This window comes from Dendrobates tinctorius, unplaced genomic scaffold (genome assembly GCF_039654945.1).
Source record: "Dendrobates tinctorius isolate UK_male_01 unplaced genomic scaffold, ASM3965494v1 ptg000250l, whole genome shotgun sequence".
Lineage (NCBI taxonomy): Eukaryota > Metazoa > Chordata > Amphibia > Anura > Dendrobatidae > Dendrobates > Dendrobates tinctorius.
This window is the reverse complement of record NW_027361917.1, coordinates 48,326,043-48,346,650: the sequence shown is the minus strand read 5'-3', so window position 1 is coordinate 48,346,650 and position 20,608 is coordinate 48,326,043. Positions and strand designations below refer to the sequence as shown.

At 41.0% G+C, this 20,608-nt stretch overlaps 1 protein-coding gene across 1 annotated transcript in view; it reads right to left on the bottom strand.

Annotated features, from left to right (window-relative positions):
• Window positions 1–20,608, bottom strand: part of ADGB (androglobin) — a 463,044-nt gene that overhangs the window by 232,331 nt on the left and 210,105 nt on the right. Inside the window, exons 16-19 of the mRNA XM_073557676.1 lie at window positions 18,514–18,583; window positions 16,046–16,154; window positions 12,218–12,353; window positions 7,627–7,741 (exon numbers count right to left, since the gene is read on the bottom strand). Of these exons, the coding sequence (XP_073413777.1) occupies window positions 7,627–7,741; window positions 12,218–12,353; window positions 16,046–16,154; window positions 18,514–18,583 (430 nt within the window). The remainder of the gene's footprint in view (window positions 1–7,626; window positions 7,742–12,217; window positions 12,354–16,045; window positions 16,155–18,513; window positions 18,584–20,608) is intronic.

Genomic DNA, 20,608 nt, shown 5'->3' with positions numbered 1-20,608 from the left:
CTTCTCTATAATCCAAATGCTCTCTAGCAAACTTCGGACAGGCCCAGACATGTACTGGCTTAAGCAGGGGGACACGTCTGGCACCGCAGGATCTGAGTCCATGGCGGCGTAGTGTGTTACTGATGGTAGCCTTTGTTACGGTGGACCCAGCTCTATGCAGGTCATTCATTAGGTCCCCCATGTGGTTCTGGGATTTTTGCTCCCCATCTTGTGATCATTTTGACCCCACGGGGTGAGATCTTGCGTGTAGCCCCAGATCGAAGGAGATTATCAGTGGTCTTGTATGTCTTCAATTTTATTAATATTGCTCCCACAGTTGATTTCATCACACCAAGCTGCTTGCCTATTGCTGATTCAGTCTTCCCAGCCTGGTGCAGGGCTACAATTTTGTTTCTGCTGTCCTTCAACAGCTCTTTGGTCTTCACCATAGTGGAGTTTGGAGTTTGACTGTTTAACATTATGGACATGTCTTTTATACTGATAACAAGTTCAAACAGGTGCCATTACTACAGGTAATGAGTGGAGGACAGAGGAACCTGTTAAAGAAGAAGTTACAGGTCTGTGAAAGTCAGAAATCTTGCATATTTTTAGATGACCAAATACTAATTTTCCACCATAATTTGAAAAATAAATCTTGCCAAATCAGACAAGGTGATTTTCTGGATTTGTTTTCTCATTTTGTCTCTCATAGTTATGGTCTACCTATGATGTCAATTACAGGCCTCTCATCTTTTTAAGTGGGAGAACTTGCACATTTGGTGGCTGGCTAAATATTTTTTTCCCCACTGTATATAACTAGAGAGGAGGGTACGTAATAAGGGACAGTGTTATACATAAAAAAGAGGAAACTATGTAACTAAGGAAGGCGCTATACATAAGTGAGTACACTATATATTAAGGAACTGTGCTATACATAATAAGTGAGTACACAATATACTAAGGGACTGTGTTATACATAAGTGAGCACACTATATACTAATTGACTGTGCTATACATAATAAGTGAGTACACTATGTACAAGAGACTGTTATACATAATAAGTGAGTACACTATATACTAAGGGACTCTGCTATACAGGACTGTGCTATACATAATAAGGCTACATTCCTGTATCCGTGTGCAGTGTCGGTGTGCTGCGAGCTTCTACAGATGCATTAAGGATGTCCTATTCTGATCTTCAAAATTGGATCAGAACAGAACATTCTCTGACCCTCACGGATCTCATTTTCAGATCCGTGATTTTCATGTATGTGTGAATGGAACTATAAAACTCTGCTAGCCTGTGTGCCATCCGATAAAAAAACCTGGAAGCACACAGACATTTCACACAAATGTGAGAATGCAGAAGGGATTTTACAAAAAACGTTATCACTCCACGTCACACAGTGCAGATACAAAATAATATCTACATCCAAGCACTTACCGCTGACGTCTTGTCTAATTACAGCTGCTTTTTCCTGTTTCTTCTCCATCTGGTCAGACCTTCATGTTGATATCTCCTAGCCTTGACTGATCTGTCATGATGATTTTCACAGCCCTGAAAATAACAAGGTCACATACACTGTATACATACATGTGTCTCCCCCTGAATATAGATATGTACCCTACCATTAATATACTATTAGCCACGCACCATTAAAAATATAAAGTGATAAGCAGCACTGTGTCCCACATTAACTATAATCTCTGACTCCCAATACTATAAACTATTCAGTATGTGACTCTCCCCAATTAACTGTAAGGCTATGTGCACACGGAAAATATGCAAGGTTTTACAGTACAGGAAAAGTGAATGAGATCCCTGAAGTCTCATGCACACACTGCTTATTTTTTCCTTGCAGATTTGCAGCAGATTGAAATCTGCATAATGGCAATTGTTGCAACGTATTTCACCTGTACTAATGGGGGGGGGGGAATACGTAACAAAAGCCTGGCAAAAATGTGGAAAAAAATAAAATGTATTTTACGCAACTTTCTTCCTGCCAAAACAATAGGATAAGCAGCAGAATTTTCTCCAGCAAATCCTGAATGTTTGCACATAGCTTTAGTCCCTGTCCTGTGTTCCCCCCAGGCATTAAGTAGTTGATAGCATCATAATGAATTGGGGGTGGGAGAAGACGTTATCAGGTACTGCACATCCTCTGCCACCTCTCAATTCATTACAAGTCCCTGACAGTGTCTCCTCACACCTTTCAATTCATTATAAAGGGTCCTATGCACCTTATCGCCTCCTTTCCCAATCCCCAAAAAACTTTAAGTCCCCGATAGCAGTACAATGAATTGTGAGATGGGTAGGATGCTATCAGGGGCTTAGCATTTTCCTCCACCACCCAATTCATTTTACATCCATATCTAACATCTTCCTCCACCTCCCCCTGTTCATTATAAGTCCCCCTTCCTCTCATCCCAATCCCCCGCATCCCATTATTGTCCTCTCTCCCACCTTCATCATTGCCTGCTCCACCAACCCCATCATTGCCCTCTCCACCACCCCTATCCTTGCCCTCTCCACCACCCCAATCATTGCCCTCCCCATCACCTACATCATTAACCTCTCCACCACCTCCATCACTGTTCTCCCCCTCCACCCCCAACATTGCCTTCTCCACCCCCAACATTGCCTTCTCCACCCCCATCATTGCCCTCTCCATCACCCCCATCATTACCTTCTCCTCCACTTCAATCATTGCCCTCACCACTACCCCATCATTGCCCTCTCCACTACCCCAATCATTGCGCTGTCCACCACCCCAATCATTGCCCTCCCCATCACCTCCATCATTGCCCTCGCCACCACCTCGATCATTGCTTTTTCCCCACCACCCCCATCATTGTCCTCTCCATCACCACCATCACTGCCTTCTCCCCCACCACCCCCATCATTGCTTTTTCCACCACCTCTATTATTGCTTTCTCCCCCACCACACCATCATTGCCCTCTGCACCACCTATACACACATGCACACACACACAGCACCACTTACCTCCCAGCATGTTCCCCTCAGCCACACACACACCCACAGCACCACTCACCTTTCCACATGTTCCCCACAACCGTAGCATCTTCATTGCCGGCAGCTTTCTATCTGACACAGACACACGCTGAATGGTGACGTCATCCAGCCACGCTGCTGTGTCAGACCGGTAGTGCGGGCAGGAAGCAGGACAGATCCCTACAGCTCCACTCTGCTGCCATTATCTCCTGTAGCCAGCAGAGCTGCAGGGATCGCTCCCTGCCCACCGTGTTAGCCGCCCTGCAGGGGCCCACCTCCACCTCTGGGCGCAGATGCGGCCGCACCAGCTGCACATGCGGCATATCCACCCCTGGAATATGCAAAAGTGACATACGCAAATTTTTCCTTTATGCATCACTCATTTATGCAGCGCCCACCATATAACATTTAACTTACAAAAAGACCTCACTGATTACATTCCAAAATAAATGGTGACCACTCTCACTAAATCACTGAATACAAATTGCCCCACCCTGTGCTTCGCCAATAAATGACCAGTCATTGTGCCACGTAAATATTTAATTAACCGTTGTATCAACTGTGTCGTTAATAAATAACTAGCCACTGCATCCACTGATTATAAATTAATCCACTGTGTCCTCCACAAATATATAGCTAACCACTGTGCCCCTTGTATACATAATTATACACTGTGCCCCCTGTATATATAATTATTCACTGTGCTCCCTTGAATATGAATGATATGAAATCAGCTCCTTAATAAAATTATGCCACTGTTCTCTCTTACTGACTAATAACACTATTCCCCCTTAATAACAGAAATGTATCCACTGAGCCCCTTAATAAAATTAATATGCCTCTGTGCCCCCTAACTACAATTGATATGTCACTGTGTTGCCTTAATAAAGTGATTATGATACTTTGCCCCTTATTACTATCCATATGCCATTGGACCCCTTAATACAATACACCACTGTACCCCTTTAATATACAGTGCCTTGCTAAAAGTATTCGGCCCCCTGGAACTTTTCAACCTTTTCCCACAGATCATGCTTCAAACAAAGATACCAAATGTATAATTTTTGGTGAAGAATCAACAACAAGTGGAACACAATTGTGAAGCTGAACGAAATTTATTGGTTATTTAAAATTTTTGTGGAAATTCAAAAACTGAAAAGTGGGGCGTGCAATATTATTCGGCCCCTTTACTTTCAGTGCAGCAAACTCACTCCAGAAGTTCATTGTGGATCTCTGAATGATCCAATGTTGTCCTAAACGATTAATGATGATAAATATAATCCACCTGTGTGTAATCAAGTCTCCGTATAAATGCACCTGCTCTGTGATAGTCTCAGGGTTCTGATGCACAGAGAGCATCATGAAGACCAAGGAACACAACAGGCAGGTCCATGATACTGTTGTGGAGAAGTTTAAAGCCGGATTTGGATACAAAATGATTTCTAACTTTAAACATCCCAAGGAGCACTGTGCAAGCGATCACATTGAAATGGAAGGAGTATCAAACCAGTGCAAATATACCAAGACCCGGCCATCCCTCTAAACTTTCATCTCAAACAAGGAGAAGACTGATCAGAGATGCAGCCAAGAGGTCCATGATCACTCTGGATGAACTGCAGAGATCTACAGCTGAAATGGGACAGTCAGTCCATAGGACAACAATCAGTCGTACAAGGCACAAATCTAGCCTTTATGGAAGAGTGGCAAGAAGAAAGCCATTTCTCAAAGATATCCATAAAAAGTGTTGTTTAAAGTTTGCAACAAGTCACTTGGGAGACACACCAAACGTGGAAGAAGGTGCTCTGGTCAGATGAAACCAAAATCGAACTTTTTGGCAACAATGCCAAACTATATGTTTGGCATAAAGGCAACACAGCTCATCACTCTGAACACACCATCCCCACTGTCAAACATGGTGGTGGCAACATCATGGTTTGGGCCTGCTTTTCTTCAGCAGGGACAGGGAAGATGGTTAAAATTAATGGGAAGATGGATGGAGCCAAATACAGGACCATTCTTGAAGAAAACCTGTTGGAGTCTGCAAAAGACCTGAGACTGGGACGGAGATTTGTCTTCCAACAAGACAATGGTCCCAAACATAAAGCAAAATCTACTATGGATTGGTTCACAAATAAACATATCTAGGTGTTAGAATGGCAAAGTCCAGACCAGAATCCAATCTAGAATCTGTGGAAAGAGCTGAAAACTGCTGTTCACAAACGATCTCCATCAAACCTCACTGAGCTCAAGCTGTTTGCCAAGTAACAATGGGCAAGTATTTCAGTCTCTTGATGTCCAAAACTGATAGAGACATACTCCAAGCGACTTGCAGCTGTAATCGCAGCAAAAGGTGGTGCAACAAAGTAATAAGCTAAAGGGGGGCGAATAATATTGCACGCCCCACTTTTCAGTTTTTGAATTTTTTTAATTTCCACAAAAATTTTAAATAATCAATAAATTTTGTTCAACTTCACAATTGTGTCCCACTTGTTGTTGATTCTTCACCAGAAATTTACATTTGATATCATTATGTTTGAAGCATGATATGTGGGAAAAGGTTGAAAAGTTCCAGGGGGCGAATACTTTCGCAAGGCACTGTAATTAATATGTCACGGTGCCCCTTAGTAAGCCCTTTCTCTAGTTTAAGCAGGTTAAACTGACCACATCATTGAATAGTGACTGCAGAACTGGGTAAAACTTTTTATTTTTTAATTTCTTCTCTTCTAATTGCAGCGATACAGTGGTGAAAATAAGTATTTGATATACTGATGATTTTGCACGTTTTCCCACCTACAAAGAATGGAGAGGTCTCTAATTTTTATCGTAGGTAAAAGTCAACTGTGAAAGACAGAATCTAAAAAGAAAAATCACACTGTATGAGTGACAACCTTGTAGAACTGCACAATGCTGGGATGAGCTACAAGAATAATTAGAAGAAAATGGAAAAATCACAAGATGACTGTCAACCTTAATCGGTCTGGGGCTCCATGCAAGATCTCACCTATTGGGGTAGCAATGATTCTGAGAATGGCCAGGAATCAGCTCAGAACTACACAGGAGGACCTAGTTAATGACCTGAAGATAGCTGGGACCACAGTCTCAAACAGTACTGCTAGTAACACACTACAATGTCATGGATTAAAATCCTGCAGAGCAAATCAAGGTCCCCCTGCTCACGCCAGAACATATCTAGATCCATTTGAAGTTTTCCAATGACCATCTGGATGATCCAGAGCAGGCATAGAAGAAGGTCATGTAGTCAGATGAGAACAAAATAGAACTTTTTGGTATCAACTCCATTCGTTGTGTTTGGAGGAAGAAGAAGGATGAGTACAACCACAAGAACACCGTCCCAACCGTGAGGCATGGTGGGGGAAACATAGTTTGGGGTGCTTTTCTGCAAAAGGGACAGGATGACTGCACTGTATTGAAAGGAGGATGGATGGGTCATGTATCGCTAGATTTTGACCAACAACCTCCTTCCCTTAGTAAGAGCATTGAAGATGGGTTGCGGCTGAGTCTTCCAGCATGACAATGACCCAAAACACACAGCTCTGTAAGAAGCATTTTAAGGTCCTGGAGTGGTCTAGCCAGTCTTCAGACCTGAACTCAATAGAAAACCTTAGGAGGGAGATGAAACTCAATGTTGCCCAGTGACAGTCCTGAAACTTGAAAGATATGGAGATCTGTATGGAGGAGTGGGAAAAAATCCTTGCTGCAGTGTGTGCAAACTTGGTCAAGAACTACAGGAAAATTCTGACCTTTGTAACTGCAAACAAAAGTTTCCGTACCAAATATTAATTTCTGCTTTAGCATTCTATCAAATACATATTCATGCAATAAAATGCAAATTAATTATGTAAATATTATACAATATGATTTTCCGGATTTTGTTTTAGATTATGTCTCTCAGAGTTGAAGTGTACCTATGATAATAATTGCAGACCTCTCCATTCATTGTGGGTGGGAAAACTTGTACAATGCTTATTACCTGACTGTATTTGCTTTTAAAGTTTAAGATATAATTTATGCTATAATTCAGAAATTTGTTTCTGGGGGCGTGTATTACTTCTGCAAGAGGTTGATCAATAAAAAGCAGGCAGCATTATGTATGGGAAAAAAGATCCCACCCTCCAGTCCTCACTGATCTCTGCAGCTTCTGAGAAGAGAAACAGCAGAGCTGAGTTACTTATAATTACAAACCTTTCCAGATCTCATATCAGAATGCTGTCAGCTCTGTGCTAATTTGTGAATATTTAAAAGTTTAACTGGAGTTTATAATACTTACCACTTTGTCAGAACGTTTATTCGAAAATGGACGTTATATTTTACCTGTTATCTCGCTGACTATATTATGCCAATGCTATCAAAAGTATGAGATTTTGTAATATGATGTATAATTGTAATACAATGTTGTTAGACAATGATATATTGAGGTTTCTATTGATGTAGATTTAAAAAAAAAAAAAAAAAAGAGAAAAAAGGAAACTGGCAAACACTAAAAAAATTCTACATATTCTCCATTAACTATGTACATTGTTGCCATTTTGCACAATGGCTAGAAATACAATAAGAATATCACAAATCATATAGCATGACCTAGTAGTTCTCTAGTTTCCATGGTAACATGTACCTTGTCAAGATTTGGCATAACAGTTTCCTCATCACCAAAGACAAATGGCACTGTACTACACAGGTGGATATGGTGCCCTAAGGGTGAACTTGCAATGAAGCGTAAGACATGACGCCTGCAATGAAGACAGATAAAAGTTATGTCTAATAAAGGATTTAAAGAATAATTTCACATAGAACTTAGCACATAGAACAATCTAATGAAAATCGACTAAAATAACTTCTCATAAAAATAGTATAAAAAATGGCTTCCTAAAGAGAAAACTAAGTTTTAATTACTTGACACTGAGACTAATAGTACCCAAGGGCACTCTTTGTGCCCTGGGCTCTCTGAATGCTTCTCAGCTCCTTCCTTCAGCTCTTGAGTGACAGTCGTAGCATCCAATCAGTAGACTACTACAGCTGTAACTAGAGAGCAGAGGGGAGGGATTGGGAAGTATTTGGTGCGGAAACCCCATGGGGGGGGACAGCCACTCGGCACGTGCACCAGCGGGATTAAAACTTGGATCTCTTTTTCAATACTATGCACATACATATTTTCACCCCTATTCTCGTCACCTACAGTTGTGGCCAAAAGTCTTCCTGAAAATGATTGCAAACACAAATTCTTTGGTATTGTTATCTTCATTTAATTTGTCTTAAATGAAAAAACACAAAAGAGAATGAAGCAAAAAGCAAAACATTGATTATTTCACACAAAACTCCAAAAATGGGCCAGACAAAAGTATTGGCACCCTCAGCCTAATACTTGGTTGCACAACCTTTAGCCAAAATAACTGCGACCAACCGCTTCCGGTAACCATCAATGAGTTTCTTACAATGCTCTGCTGGAATTTTAGACCATTCTTCTTTGGCAAACTGCTCCAGGTCCCTGATATTAGAAGGGTGCCTTCTCCAAACTGCCATTTGTAGATCTCTCCACAGGTGTTCTATGGGATTCAGGTCTGGACTCATTGCTGGCCACCTTAGAAGTCTCCAGTGCTTTCTCTCATACCATTTTCTAGTGCTTTTTGAAGTGTTTTGGGTCATTGTCCTGCTGGAAGACCCATGACCTCTGAGGGAGACCCAGCTTTCTCACACTGGGCCCTACATTATGCTGCAAAATTTGTTGGTAGTCTTCTGACTTCATAATGCCATGCACACGGTCAAGCAGTCCAGTGCCAGAGGCAGCAAAGCAACCCCAAAACATCAGGGAACCTCCGCCATGTTTGACTGTAGGGACCGTGTTCTTTTCTTTGAATGCCTCTTTTTTTCTCCTATAAAATCTATGTTGATGCCTTTGCCCAAAAAGCTCTACTTTTGTCTCATCTGACCAGAGAATATTCTTCCAAAACATTTTAGGTTTTTTCAGGTAAGTTTTGGCAAACTCCAGCCTGGCTTTTTTTATGTCTCGGGGTAAGAAGTGGGGTCTTCCTGGGTCTCCTACCATACAGTCCCTTTTCATTCAGACGCCGACAGATAGTACGGGTTGACACTGTTGTACCCTCGGACTGCAGGGCAGCTTGAACTTGTTTGGATGTTAGTCGAGGTTCTTTATCCAACATCCGCACAATCTTGCGTTGAAATCTCTTGTCAATTTTTCTTTTCTGTCCACATCTAGGGAGGTTAGCCACAGTGCCATGGGCTTTAAACTTCTTGATGACACTGCGCACGGTAGACACAGGAACATTCAGGTCTTTGGAGATGGACTTGTAGCCTTGAGATTGTTCATGCTTCCTCACAATTTGGTTTCTCAAGTCATCGGACAGTTCTTTGGTCTTCTTTCTTTTCTCCATGCTCCATGTGGTACACACAAGGAAACAGGACAGAGGTTGAGTCAACTTTAATCCATGTCAACTGGCTGCAAGTGTGATTTAGTTATTGCCAACACCTGTTAGGTGCCACAGGTAAGTTACAGGTGCTGTTAATTACACAAATTAAAGAAGCATCACATGATTTTTCGAACAGTGCCAATACTTTTGTCCACCCTCTTTTTATGTTTGGTGTGGAATTATATCCAATTTGGCTTTAGGACAATTCTTTTTGTGTTTTTTCATTTAAGACAAATTAAATGAAGATAATAATACCAAAGAATTTGTGTTTGCAATCATTTTCAGGAAGAAACTGAGTATTATCTGACAGAATTGCAGGGGTGTCAATACTTTTGGCCACAACTGTATATAGCTCTGACAACAATTATGACAGATCAGAACTGCTAACAGACTCCCCCAAAGCTTTTCTCCATTGAGAGTAATTGTAATTCTATTAGGTCAGCCTCTCAGCACATCATCATTCCTTCACTTAGGAATGCCAATCTGATATTATCAGGCTCAAATCTAAAATATAAAGCTCAATGTGGATGTGTGTATATATGTATGTGTGTGTGTGTGTGTGTGTGTGTGTGTGTGTGTGTATGTCCGGGATTGGCATCCGCACCGTCGCAGCTACAGCCACAAAATTTGGCACAGTCACACGTATGGACCCCGCGAGCATCATATGCTATGTTGTGAGGTGAAATTTTAACCCCGCGCGTTCCAACTCACCAAACAATTTTGCCCCTATCTACATAATGGGGAAAAAGTGTATATGTATTGGCATCTGCACCGTTGTAGCTACAGCCACAAAATTTGGCACAGTCACATGTCTGGACCCCGAAAGCATCATAGGCTATGTTGTGAGATGAAATTTTAACCCCGCGTGTTCCAATTAACCAAACAATTTTGTCCCTATCTACATAATGGGGAAAAAGTGAAAGGAAAAGTGTTGGAGGCAAATTGACAGCTGCCAGAAGTGAACAAGGGGGACCTAAAGAATGAGAGCGATGGCGCCAAAGAGTATATACCGTACAGTTGCTAAGGTGGAGCCCTGACATGGGATACTCACCACACACGGGGATATGAACACACACACAAAATGCGCCACACACTACCACGTCCTTCAACACATATTCCACCCTCAGCACACATTTCACCATACATACACCAACCTCGCCACATAAAAGTCGAAACACAAAAGTCGCCACTTAAAACTCGCCACGCTGTCCCAGAGCTGTTTAAAAGATGAAAAATGAGCTGTGATTGGTTGCTATCAGCAACAGTTTTCTTTGTAGACAGTTGTGGTAACTGAGGCCTATTATTCTTATCATTTCTATAGTGTTATCGCCTATTAGATACACGGCTCAGCAGTCAGTATCACACAGGATAGGATTAGATACATGGCTTAGCAGTCAGTATCACACAGGATAGGATTAGATACACGGCCCAGCAGTCAGTATCACACAGAATAGGATTAGATACACGGCCCAGCAGTCAGTATCACACAGGATAGGATTAGATACTTGGCTCAGCAGTCAGTATCACACAGGATAGGCTTAGATACACGGCTCAGCAGTCAGTATCACACAGGATAGGATTAGATACTGTACATGGCTCAGCAGTCAGTATCACACAGGATAGGATTAGATACACGGCTCAGCAGTCAGTATCACACAGGATAGGATTAGATACATGGCTCAGCAGTCAGTATCACACAGGATAGGATTAGATACACAGCTCAGCAGAAAGTATCACACAGGAGAGGATATTTGGGTAATCGTTTAGTTAATTTGTGTTGCATATCTGTAGTGTTGAATATATGATGTGAAATGTTTTTATGTGCAATATAATCATTATAATTTGTTATAACTAACCACAGTTGGTTACTATGCCCAGGCAACGCCGGGCTCTTCAGCTAGTTATATATAAATACAGTGCCCAGCATAAATGAGTACAATCCCCTTTAAAAGAAACGTTTTCCAAAATTTTGACAAGACTAAATTTCATAGAGTATTTTTAACTCATTAGATGAAAGTACTGTAAGATCAATAATATAACTTTAATTACAAATCTTGTTTTACTCAAAAATGAATACACTTCACATAAAATACTACGATACTACAACTAGTGTTTTGTATGACCTCCATGATTTTTAAGGACAACACCAACTCTTCTAGGCATTGGAATGAATAAATTAGCGACATATCACAACATCTATCTTTTTGCATTCTTCAAGAACAACCTCTTGTAGAGCCTGGATTCTGGATGGAGTGTGATACGCAACTTGTCTCTAAAGTACTACCCATAGGTGTTTGGTTGGGTTCAGATCAGGAGACATACTTGGCCACTGAATCACTTTCACCCTGCTCTTCAGAAATACACAGTGGCTTTAGAAGTGTGTTTCAATATAAAGTAGTACATCTGTGAATTCATGATACCATCAATTAAATGAGGCTCGCCAACACCAGCAGCACTCATGCAGCTCCACATAAGGACACTGCCGAGACAATATTTCCCTGTAGGCACCATACATTTAGAAAAATGCATGTCTACTAAGGGCACGGAGTGATGGTAGCATCTCCTCTTTCAATATAGAGCAGTGCATCTGTGAATTCATACCATCAATGAAATATAGCTTTCCAACACCAGCCACACTCATGCAGCCTCATATAAGGATACTAAAACAATCATGTTTCACTGTAGGCATCATGGATTTTTCTACCAAAGGATGAAAAATTAAAACTAATCAAATTGGTTGCTATGGACAAATTTGCATATGAAATGAGTGAGAATACAAACCCTGGAGGCAGGCTTATCATTGCGGCCTTGGTCACAAAAGTATGGAGTTTTAATACAACTGGTCCATTCAAGAGACTTTTCCAAGAAAACTGTTCTGCAGTTAATATACCCCTCTGAGATCCAGCATCCTGCTTCACTGTAATTACACATAGACAAGATTTGCAAGTGCTAAAACAAACAGCACTGTAAAATTTCAGGCAGAGTTCATATGCATGGTCAACTGTATTATTTAATTAAACTGAAGTCAATGCAAGAAAGCGGACGGCACCGCTGTTACCGTGCTAAGGTCCGTGGCTGGCAGCAGGCGGAGAGCTCACATCCAGGACTCCCGGGTGCTTGACCTCGTAGCAAGACGAATGTAGTTTCCAAGAGAAAAAGGTCGCACTCTGCGGGATAATGATGAATGTTTATTGACACTGAATTACATGTCATGTCGGAGATGTGAAGGAGAGTGTGTCAAATGGCTGACTACGGCCCGTGGAAGCGCTCGAGTAGCGTGAAACGGCCGTAGTCAGCCATTTGACACACTCTCCTTCACATCTCCGACGTGACATGTAATTCAGTGTCAATAAACATTCATCATTATCCCGCAGAGTGCGACCTTTTTCTCTTGGAAACTATATTTAATTAAACTGCACATCAAGTTTTAACATTCTAGACCACCCATAATTAGAGGTCCGCGGTAGACAAGGATTTATGTACACAACCCATAGCGCTACAGGACTTCCAGAAAAGGCAGAAACCATTTTGTTACCACTTCTGCCTTCTTGATCACAAAGTAGCTATAATTGTTTATAATTAAAAAGATATGGCTGTTCAGCATGTTGTGCAAATCCCAATGATTATATTAGCCCCAAGATACATTATGATGTCTGCACTGTTTGTTCTAACAAGACTCAGATCAACTCTTACTGCACCTATGCAAAAAAATGAAAACAAAACAGTTTTCTTCACTATGCCAGCATGAAAGCGCTGCAGCATTTGGTATAAAAATCTAGCAATCCCTAATATTTCTCTTGTGACTTTTTCTGTATAGTAATTGTGAAAAGTTACATTTGCAGAGATCACAGTCAGGGGAGTCACACTGAACCCACCACACTGTTATCTTTTAGTCACGAACAAACCTTTGCTGCCCCTATTGATCATGAAGTTGAAAATATATATCCCATCAATATCGGATTGACACAAACCCCAATATTCCTAACTGTACATTGGAGACACAAAGTCTGGGGAAGTTCTTTCATCATAACAGCTCATCACCGTAGAAGTCTATTTCCACTAAATATACCAGTCTTAAGGTACCGTCACACTTAGCGATGCACCAGAGATCCCGACAACGATATGACGGGGTCAGGATCGCTGGTGCATCGCTAAGTGGTCGCTAGTGAGCTGCCACACAGGCAGATCTCACCAGCGACATAGCAGCGGTCGGCAGTCGCTACTTACCTGTCAGACGAGGCGATGAAGACGTCCTCCCGCCTGCGTCCACGCGTCGCTCGTCGCCACAGCAGGAAGCCCAGCAAGAAGCTGACGACGAGAAACGGTCCAGGACGTTCTCGCGCGATCAGCGATAACCAGCGGGGGAGCTGGTCGGAGGTAAGTATCACACATAGCGATATCGCTGCTGCATCACAAAAACCAGTGATGTTATAGCGATATTGCTAGCGATATCGCTTAGCGTGATGGGCCCTTTAATTACCTATCCACACCAGGAAATCTGGGCTTCCAAAGGGTTTTAATTGGTTTTGTCACTTCTTTGTTACCATTAATTTCCTTTCTGCCCCATATGTCAACTGTGTAATTCGACTTCAAGGAGCATTGTAGACTGTAAACTCTTTCTCCTAATGGATATTCTGCGTGAGAGAGGGAGTGGGTAAATACCCCCTCACTGGAAAGGCCTCAGGGATTTTAATTTTTTTTCTATGACAAACATGGTGTATGAAAATGACCTAGCACTTGGCCCAATGTTATACTATGGAGCAGTGCAGATCTTGCAGCATGTTGTGAGTGCGCCTGAGAATCAGATCACACACACCCATACAGTGTCAGCCAAAAAATGCTTTGGCTAATCATTCGGGCGCCAGCCAGGTCAGCCATTTGTCCCATACATAGGAGCGCTCGCTTGGCCGTTTTCTCCTGTGTTTTCTTTATTAGAAGAGCGCCAACAGCTTATCTCCAAGAGGAAATTGCGATAGGCAGTCGAAACTCGGGCATGCCAAATCAACATCTCCTCCAATGATCAGTATTCTTGGGGACCCCTTACAGATTAGAGTGTTGTCTGAACATAACATTGGAACTTTGAATCAACATTACTCTAACGTGCATAGGGGCCTTAATAAATTGTTCAGTATTTATTTATTTTACTCACTTATATAGCACCATTAATTCCACAGCGCTTAACAGATATTATTGGCACTGTCCCCGATGGGGCTCACAATCTACATTACCTATCAGTATGTCTTTGGAATCTGGGAGGAAACCCACGCGAACACAGGGAGAAATATAAAATCCTTGCAGATGTTGTCCTTGGTGGGATTTGAACCCAGGACCCCAGTGCTGTAATGCTAACCACTAAGCCACCATGCTGCCCAGTGTGCATAGGTTGCCATTTTTCTTGGCAGCACAAGTCCTATTTACACAGGACAATGTGCTGCTGAGAACTATAATTTTTAAGCTTGCTTAAAAATCATATCACGTTTTGCTTATTCATCGAGTGATCAACAGTCTGTTTAATCTGTAAGATCATTATGAAATGAGTGTTTCAAAGAAGGTTTGTTCACAAAAATCTTTCAGTGTAAATGCACCTTAGGCTATGTTCACACATTGAGTATTTGGTCAGTATTTTACATCAGTATTTGTAAGCCAAAATCAGGAGTGGAACAATCAAAGGAAAAGCATAATAGAAACATGTCACCACTTCTGTATTTATCACTCACTCTTGGTTTTGGCTTAATAATACTGCTGTAAAATCCGGTTGAAATATTCAACGTGTGCCTGTGGCCTCAAAGAAGAACTCCAATGAAGATTTTTTTTTTTTTAATAAATCTGTGTCTATGTGTATGTAGTGTAGTATGTATCTGTTAATATACTCACCTACTGCCGTCTTCTCTGGGATCCAGTGTCGTTCTGCTCTTCAGTGACGTCTCTGCTATTCAGATTCTAAATAGCCGAAAGTCTCTTTTAAAATGACGCGCCATAGGCATTAGGTGAGTATATTAACACATACACAAAAATGCACATATACACAGATATTGTTAAAAAAAAAAAAAAAAGTCTTCATGGGAGGGCTTCTTTAGGTCCTTCCGATAAAATGTCACCAACTTCAGCCTAAAATCTCTGAATCTCAGAACACATTCATATAAGATTACATAAATCTGCACAAGTAGTATGACATCTAAGACAGCAATTGTGAAATATTTTGCACACACTGCATAGTTTGGAAGAAGTTAAGTAACTTTTATGTACAATATAGAGTTGAATCATTTTATTACTTGACGACCGTAGGAGACTCAAGTGTTCCCCACCAAGGATCACCGTTAGCATAGGAATTAAACTCTGTGTGCGATTTTGATCCATGATATTGGACGTCTCTTTCTTCTTTTTTAGCATACACTCAATCCACAAAAAAATCAAGAATATATGAACTTCACTGGAGACAATTATGGGTATGTATTCTATCCGTAAAATACACAGAACACATGTGAAACATGGACGAATCATTTGGCTAGCCTAAGAAATCATTTTAACCATTAAACTAGCACAATGATCAAAAAAATGAGTGGTGTATAATATTGGGGCAATAATACGGTTTCCAGAAAACAAACTCACCAAATGAATCTCCCCAGTGTGTCAGTGCTGAGAAGCTTACTAACATTTCTGTAGGCCTCAGGTTATCAACACATAAGAAATAGGTTCCTCTATCTCGATCATCTGTTGTCTGTGTTAAAAAATAAAATTAAAACATTTGCCAAACTCTTAAATTATCCAAGGCCAAGTAAGATGCAGTTCACCATGATAGTTATCTTTAATGACTTATTTATGCTTTGCAATTTGGCCAAACAAGTCAGGAATTATTTCAGACTCCTCATCATCTGTTAGCTATGTAGACATCTGAAGGTGTTAAGTACAAAGATGAAATGTCATGAGTATTTGCAACAGTCAAGCGCCTATTCCTTACTAAATAATTCATTGTATGAAGGTTTACTGTTGACATAAGAGACAAGAGGCACCAGGGTGAAAAAGTTTGACAAAGTCTCAGGAGCAGCACTGCTTTCGCTGTCACTTTGTCCTCTCTTCCTGCCCTTCATCACTTGCAATCAATAATTTAAACTATTTAGTTATTTATAGCCCTTTCCCGCTATACTATTGTATTCACTCAACAGATGGAGAAGGTTTTCATAGACGACTTTCTACTTACAGAAGTCTTGTGCCACTTACATTGTAATAACATTTTGTAAAGAGATGTTAAGTTCATGCAATTTATAGAAAATGTCGAATTAATTTTATAATACATCCAAACATCTCAGGAGGTGAACAAATCTAATAATGCAAATCTTTATAATGAGTTTAAAGCCTTGAGAATTAACCAGGAAAGTGGGTTAGAAAGATCTGTTAGATGAAAGACTAAATATAACAAGGTTAACATGGTGTACTCAGCTCGCCCATTAAAGACCTCATTTTATTAGGCTGATCCATCAATTGTAACACAAAGAATATTTAGGAGAAAAACTGATTGATGTAAGATCTTTCCACATGCAGATCTGGTAAAAATTAAGAGACCACCACATCAAAACTCTGTCATGAGCAGCCCATTCGCGAGACCTGAACCCCATTGAAAACCTCTGGAATGTAATCAAGAGGATGATGGATAGTCACAAGTAGAGTTGAGCGACTTTGGTCGGATCGGGTTTCGTGAAACCCAACTGAAACAAAATTTGAATCGGATGAAACTGGTCTGATTAGGGCAAAAACAAGTCGGAGTTTCGTCCGAAACCGGACCCCAATGTAAGTCAAAGGGGAATAAAAGTCGGCATTGAGTGGATAAATGTCATCCGCTCAATGCCGACTTTTATTCCCCATTGACTTGCATTGGGGTCCGGTTTCGGATGAAACTCCGACTCTTTTTGCCCTAGTCAGACCAGTTTCATGCGACTCAAATTTTGTTTCAGTTGGGTTTCACGAAACCCGATCCGACCAAAGTCGCTCAACTCTAGTCACAAGCCATCAAACAAAGAACTGCTTAAATGTTTGTACCAGGAGTGGCATAAGGTCACCAAAAAGCAGTGTGAAAGACTGGTGGAAAGCATGCCAAGACGCATGAAAGCAGTGATTAAGAATCATGGTTATTCCACAAAATATTGATTTCTGAACTCTTCCTGAGTTAAAACATTAGTATTGTTGTTTCTAAATGATTATGAACTTTTTTCTTTGCATTATTTGAGGTCTGAAAGCGCTGGTTCTTTTATTCTGAAATGTAAAGTGCTGCGGAATACGTCAGCGCTATAGAAATAAAATTTATTATTATTATTTAATTTTGACCATTTCTCATTTTTAGAAAAAAAAATAAAAAATTTATTGCATGGAAATTCGGAGACATGTTGTCAGAAGTTTATAGTCTAAAAGAACAATTTACATTTTACTCAAAAATAAACCTACAAACATAAAAGTCAGACAATCTGAACATTTTGCAGTGGTCTCTTAATTTTTGCCAGAGCTGTATGTTTAGTTAGAATAACCTCACTTACTTCATTCATTCTACAAATCTACAATGCAGAAGCAGATGAGCTTAGTAAAACAAATGGATCAGAATAGTTCTGGCTATATGATCATGAAACCAACAGACTCTAAAAGGATAATGTTGGCAAAGAGAAACTAATTCCAGGGATGTGTCACTTTACTGGGTGCTGTATTTTTTATTTAAAACAGTTATATTTGCGGAAAATCTACTAGTTCTCTGAATGCTGAGCCCTGTAAAACCCCGCCCAAACCACTGATAGTTCACAATCAGCATAGGCAGAAAGCAGCCAGTCAGTGGCGAGGGCATGGTTGGACTAAATGAAATCAGGTTTACTAGTGCTATAGTGATAATTTCCTGCTGAAAAAACAGTGATTTTATAAAAACTAAAGTAAGCAGCTCAGTAAGTGACACATCAATGGAGTTAGCGTCTCTGTCCCTACATCTGTTCTCAAATTAGGTAGCAAAAACCTGGTGACAGATTCCCTTTTAAATTGTATGAAGCTAAAAAGAGTTGAACATGGCAAATCTAGGATTAGCTAAAACAATCAGAAATACAGACCATTAACTTGAAATCTGCTTTCTGATATGTATACGGATATGTACTTGGCTTGTGGAAGATATACAATGTCCTGCAAATGAAGATAGAGAAGTGTGTCATTAGATTCTCACTGGAATTGTAGTGTCTACAAAAATGTTCCTTATTTAATGGCTCTTCAATTAGCCAAAATGGACACTAAAAACAAGCACAGTAATTGACCAGCAATTGTGTTGTGAAAAGTAATAATGATAATAAAATAATAATATTACAATAGGGGTATACTAGATGGGTAGTCTCATTTTTCGGTCATTTCCTTTTTAAAAGACTTCTTTATCTTTATCTATACCATTTTGGCTTAAGGCTATGTGCACATGTTGTGGATTTGTTGCATTTACGCAGCTTTTTTTGAGCAGAAATGCTGTAAATCCGCAATGGACTATTAAAGCAATGTTAATCAATGATATTACTGAATTGGTGTGCACATGCTGCGGGTATTTCCATCCTTATTTGCAGTGTTTTATTTTTCAAAGCATGTCAATTCTTTTTGCTGATCCGCAGCGTTTCTGCACCCATTGACTTCCACTGAGTCAGTCAAATTCGGAGCAAAACCACAGGTGTAAAAAGGTCTGAGGTTTTGTTGCGGAGTTGCGTGCCAAAAACGCTGCAGAAAAGGAAATTATGTCAGAAGGAGGAAGGGTGTGTGGGCAGAAAATGTGTGTGGGCAGAGACTATGTGCAAGCGGAGAATCTGTGCGTGTCTGTCAGTGGGTGTATGCATGTGTGCGGCTGTGTGTGTGTGCGCAGCTTTGTGTGGGTGTCTGTGTGTGCGCATGTCTGCGTTTGTGTGCGGGTGTCTGCGGGTGTGTGCGGCTGTGTGCAGTAACGCTACCACTGGTACTGTCCGTTACAGCGCTGCGGGATCATGATGGCAGATGTCAGAGTGATCCTGCAACTGCCTGTGATCCGCAGCGGTGATCTGTGGTAAAAAAGCAGGCATGGGCTGATGAGATTACTGCTCCCATCGGGCTATGTCTGCTGTCACTGATAAGAGTGACAGCAGGCGCCGTTGATGGGAGAGTAGTGTCATCTGCCGGCACCTGTGCTTACAGAGATACACTGACAGTAGCTAATCGCTCCTGCAGTGTATCAGCTGATCAGCTCAGGTGCTCTCACTTGCGGCACTGCTGGGTGGGAAAGTTCTCACACAGCGGTAGTACCAGAGCTGATGAACTCTGGTGAATTCTCACAGCAGTGCAGTGATATACTGCAGGAGCGATTACCTCCAGTCAGTGTATCGCCAGAGGCCGTGTAGAGCAGTCACATCACCCAATTTGACTGTTCTACATGTGAGATTGTCGTGGGACACTCGGTAACTAAACTACAGCGGACAGGGTGTATTATATCTTGGTTTATTATTTTATTTTTGCTGCAGGAGATGAGGGTGTTGGGGATTAGGCGTTCAGTAAGTATGATAAATTAAGATTCAATATAGGAGTCTGTGTGATTATTTAAAATAAAGGACTTCATTCTGGCTGTGTCTTTATTTACCATATAACTATAGGATTACTAATGGATAGGTGTCTTATAGATGCTTCTCCATTACTAATCTGTGGGCTTGATGTCACCTGACAGTGCAAAGGTGACATCAACCCCACAAATATGAACCCCACTTGTCACTGCTACAGTCATGGACCGCTCCCAGCTTTTTAACCCCCAGAACACTGCCATCAAACATGATAGCAGTGTTCCAGAGCCGGCAGAGGGGCTGCCTTTAGATCGGAGACCCCGCATCATGATGCGTGGTCCCAGTCGCTGCCATGGAGACCCGATGTCATCATGACGACATCCAGGTCTCCAGACCTGAGAGACTTCCTGTTATGCCCAGTGATGACCACGAACTCTCTCAGGCCAGTGTATAGAAGCTGCAGCGCTGACAGTTTCTATAGCATGCAGATTTGCATATTATAGAAGCACAACAACTTTTGGGGTCCAATTTCTCCTGTTCCCCTTGGGAAAATAAAAAAATGGGGGCAAAAAGATCATTTTTGTGAAAAAAATATGATTTTTTATTTTTACGGCTCTGCATTATAAACTTCTGTGAAGCACTTGGGGGTTTA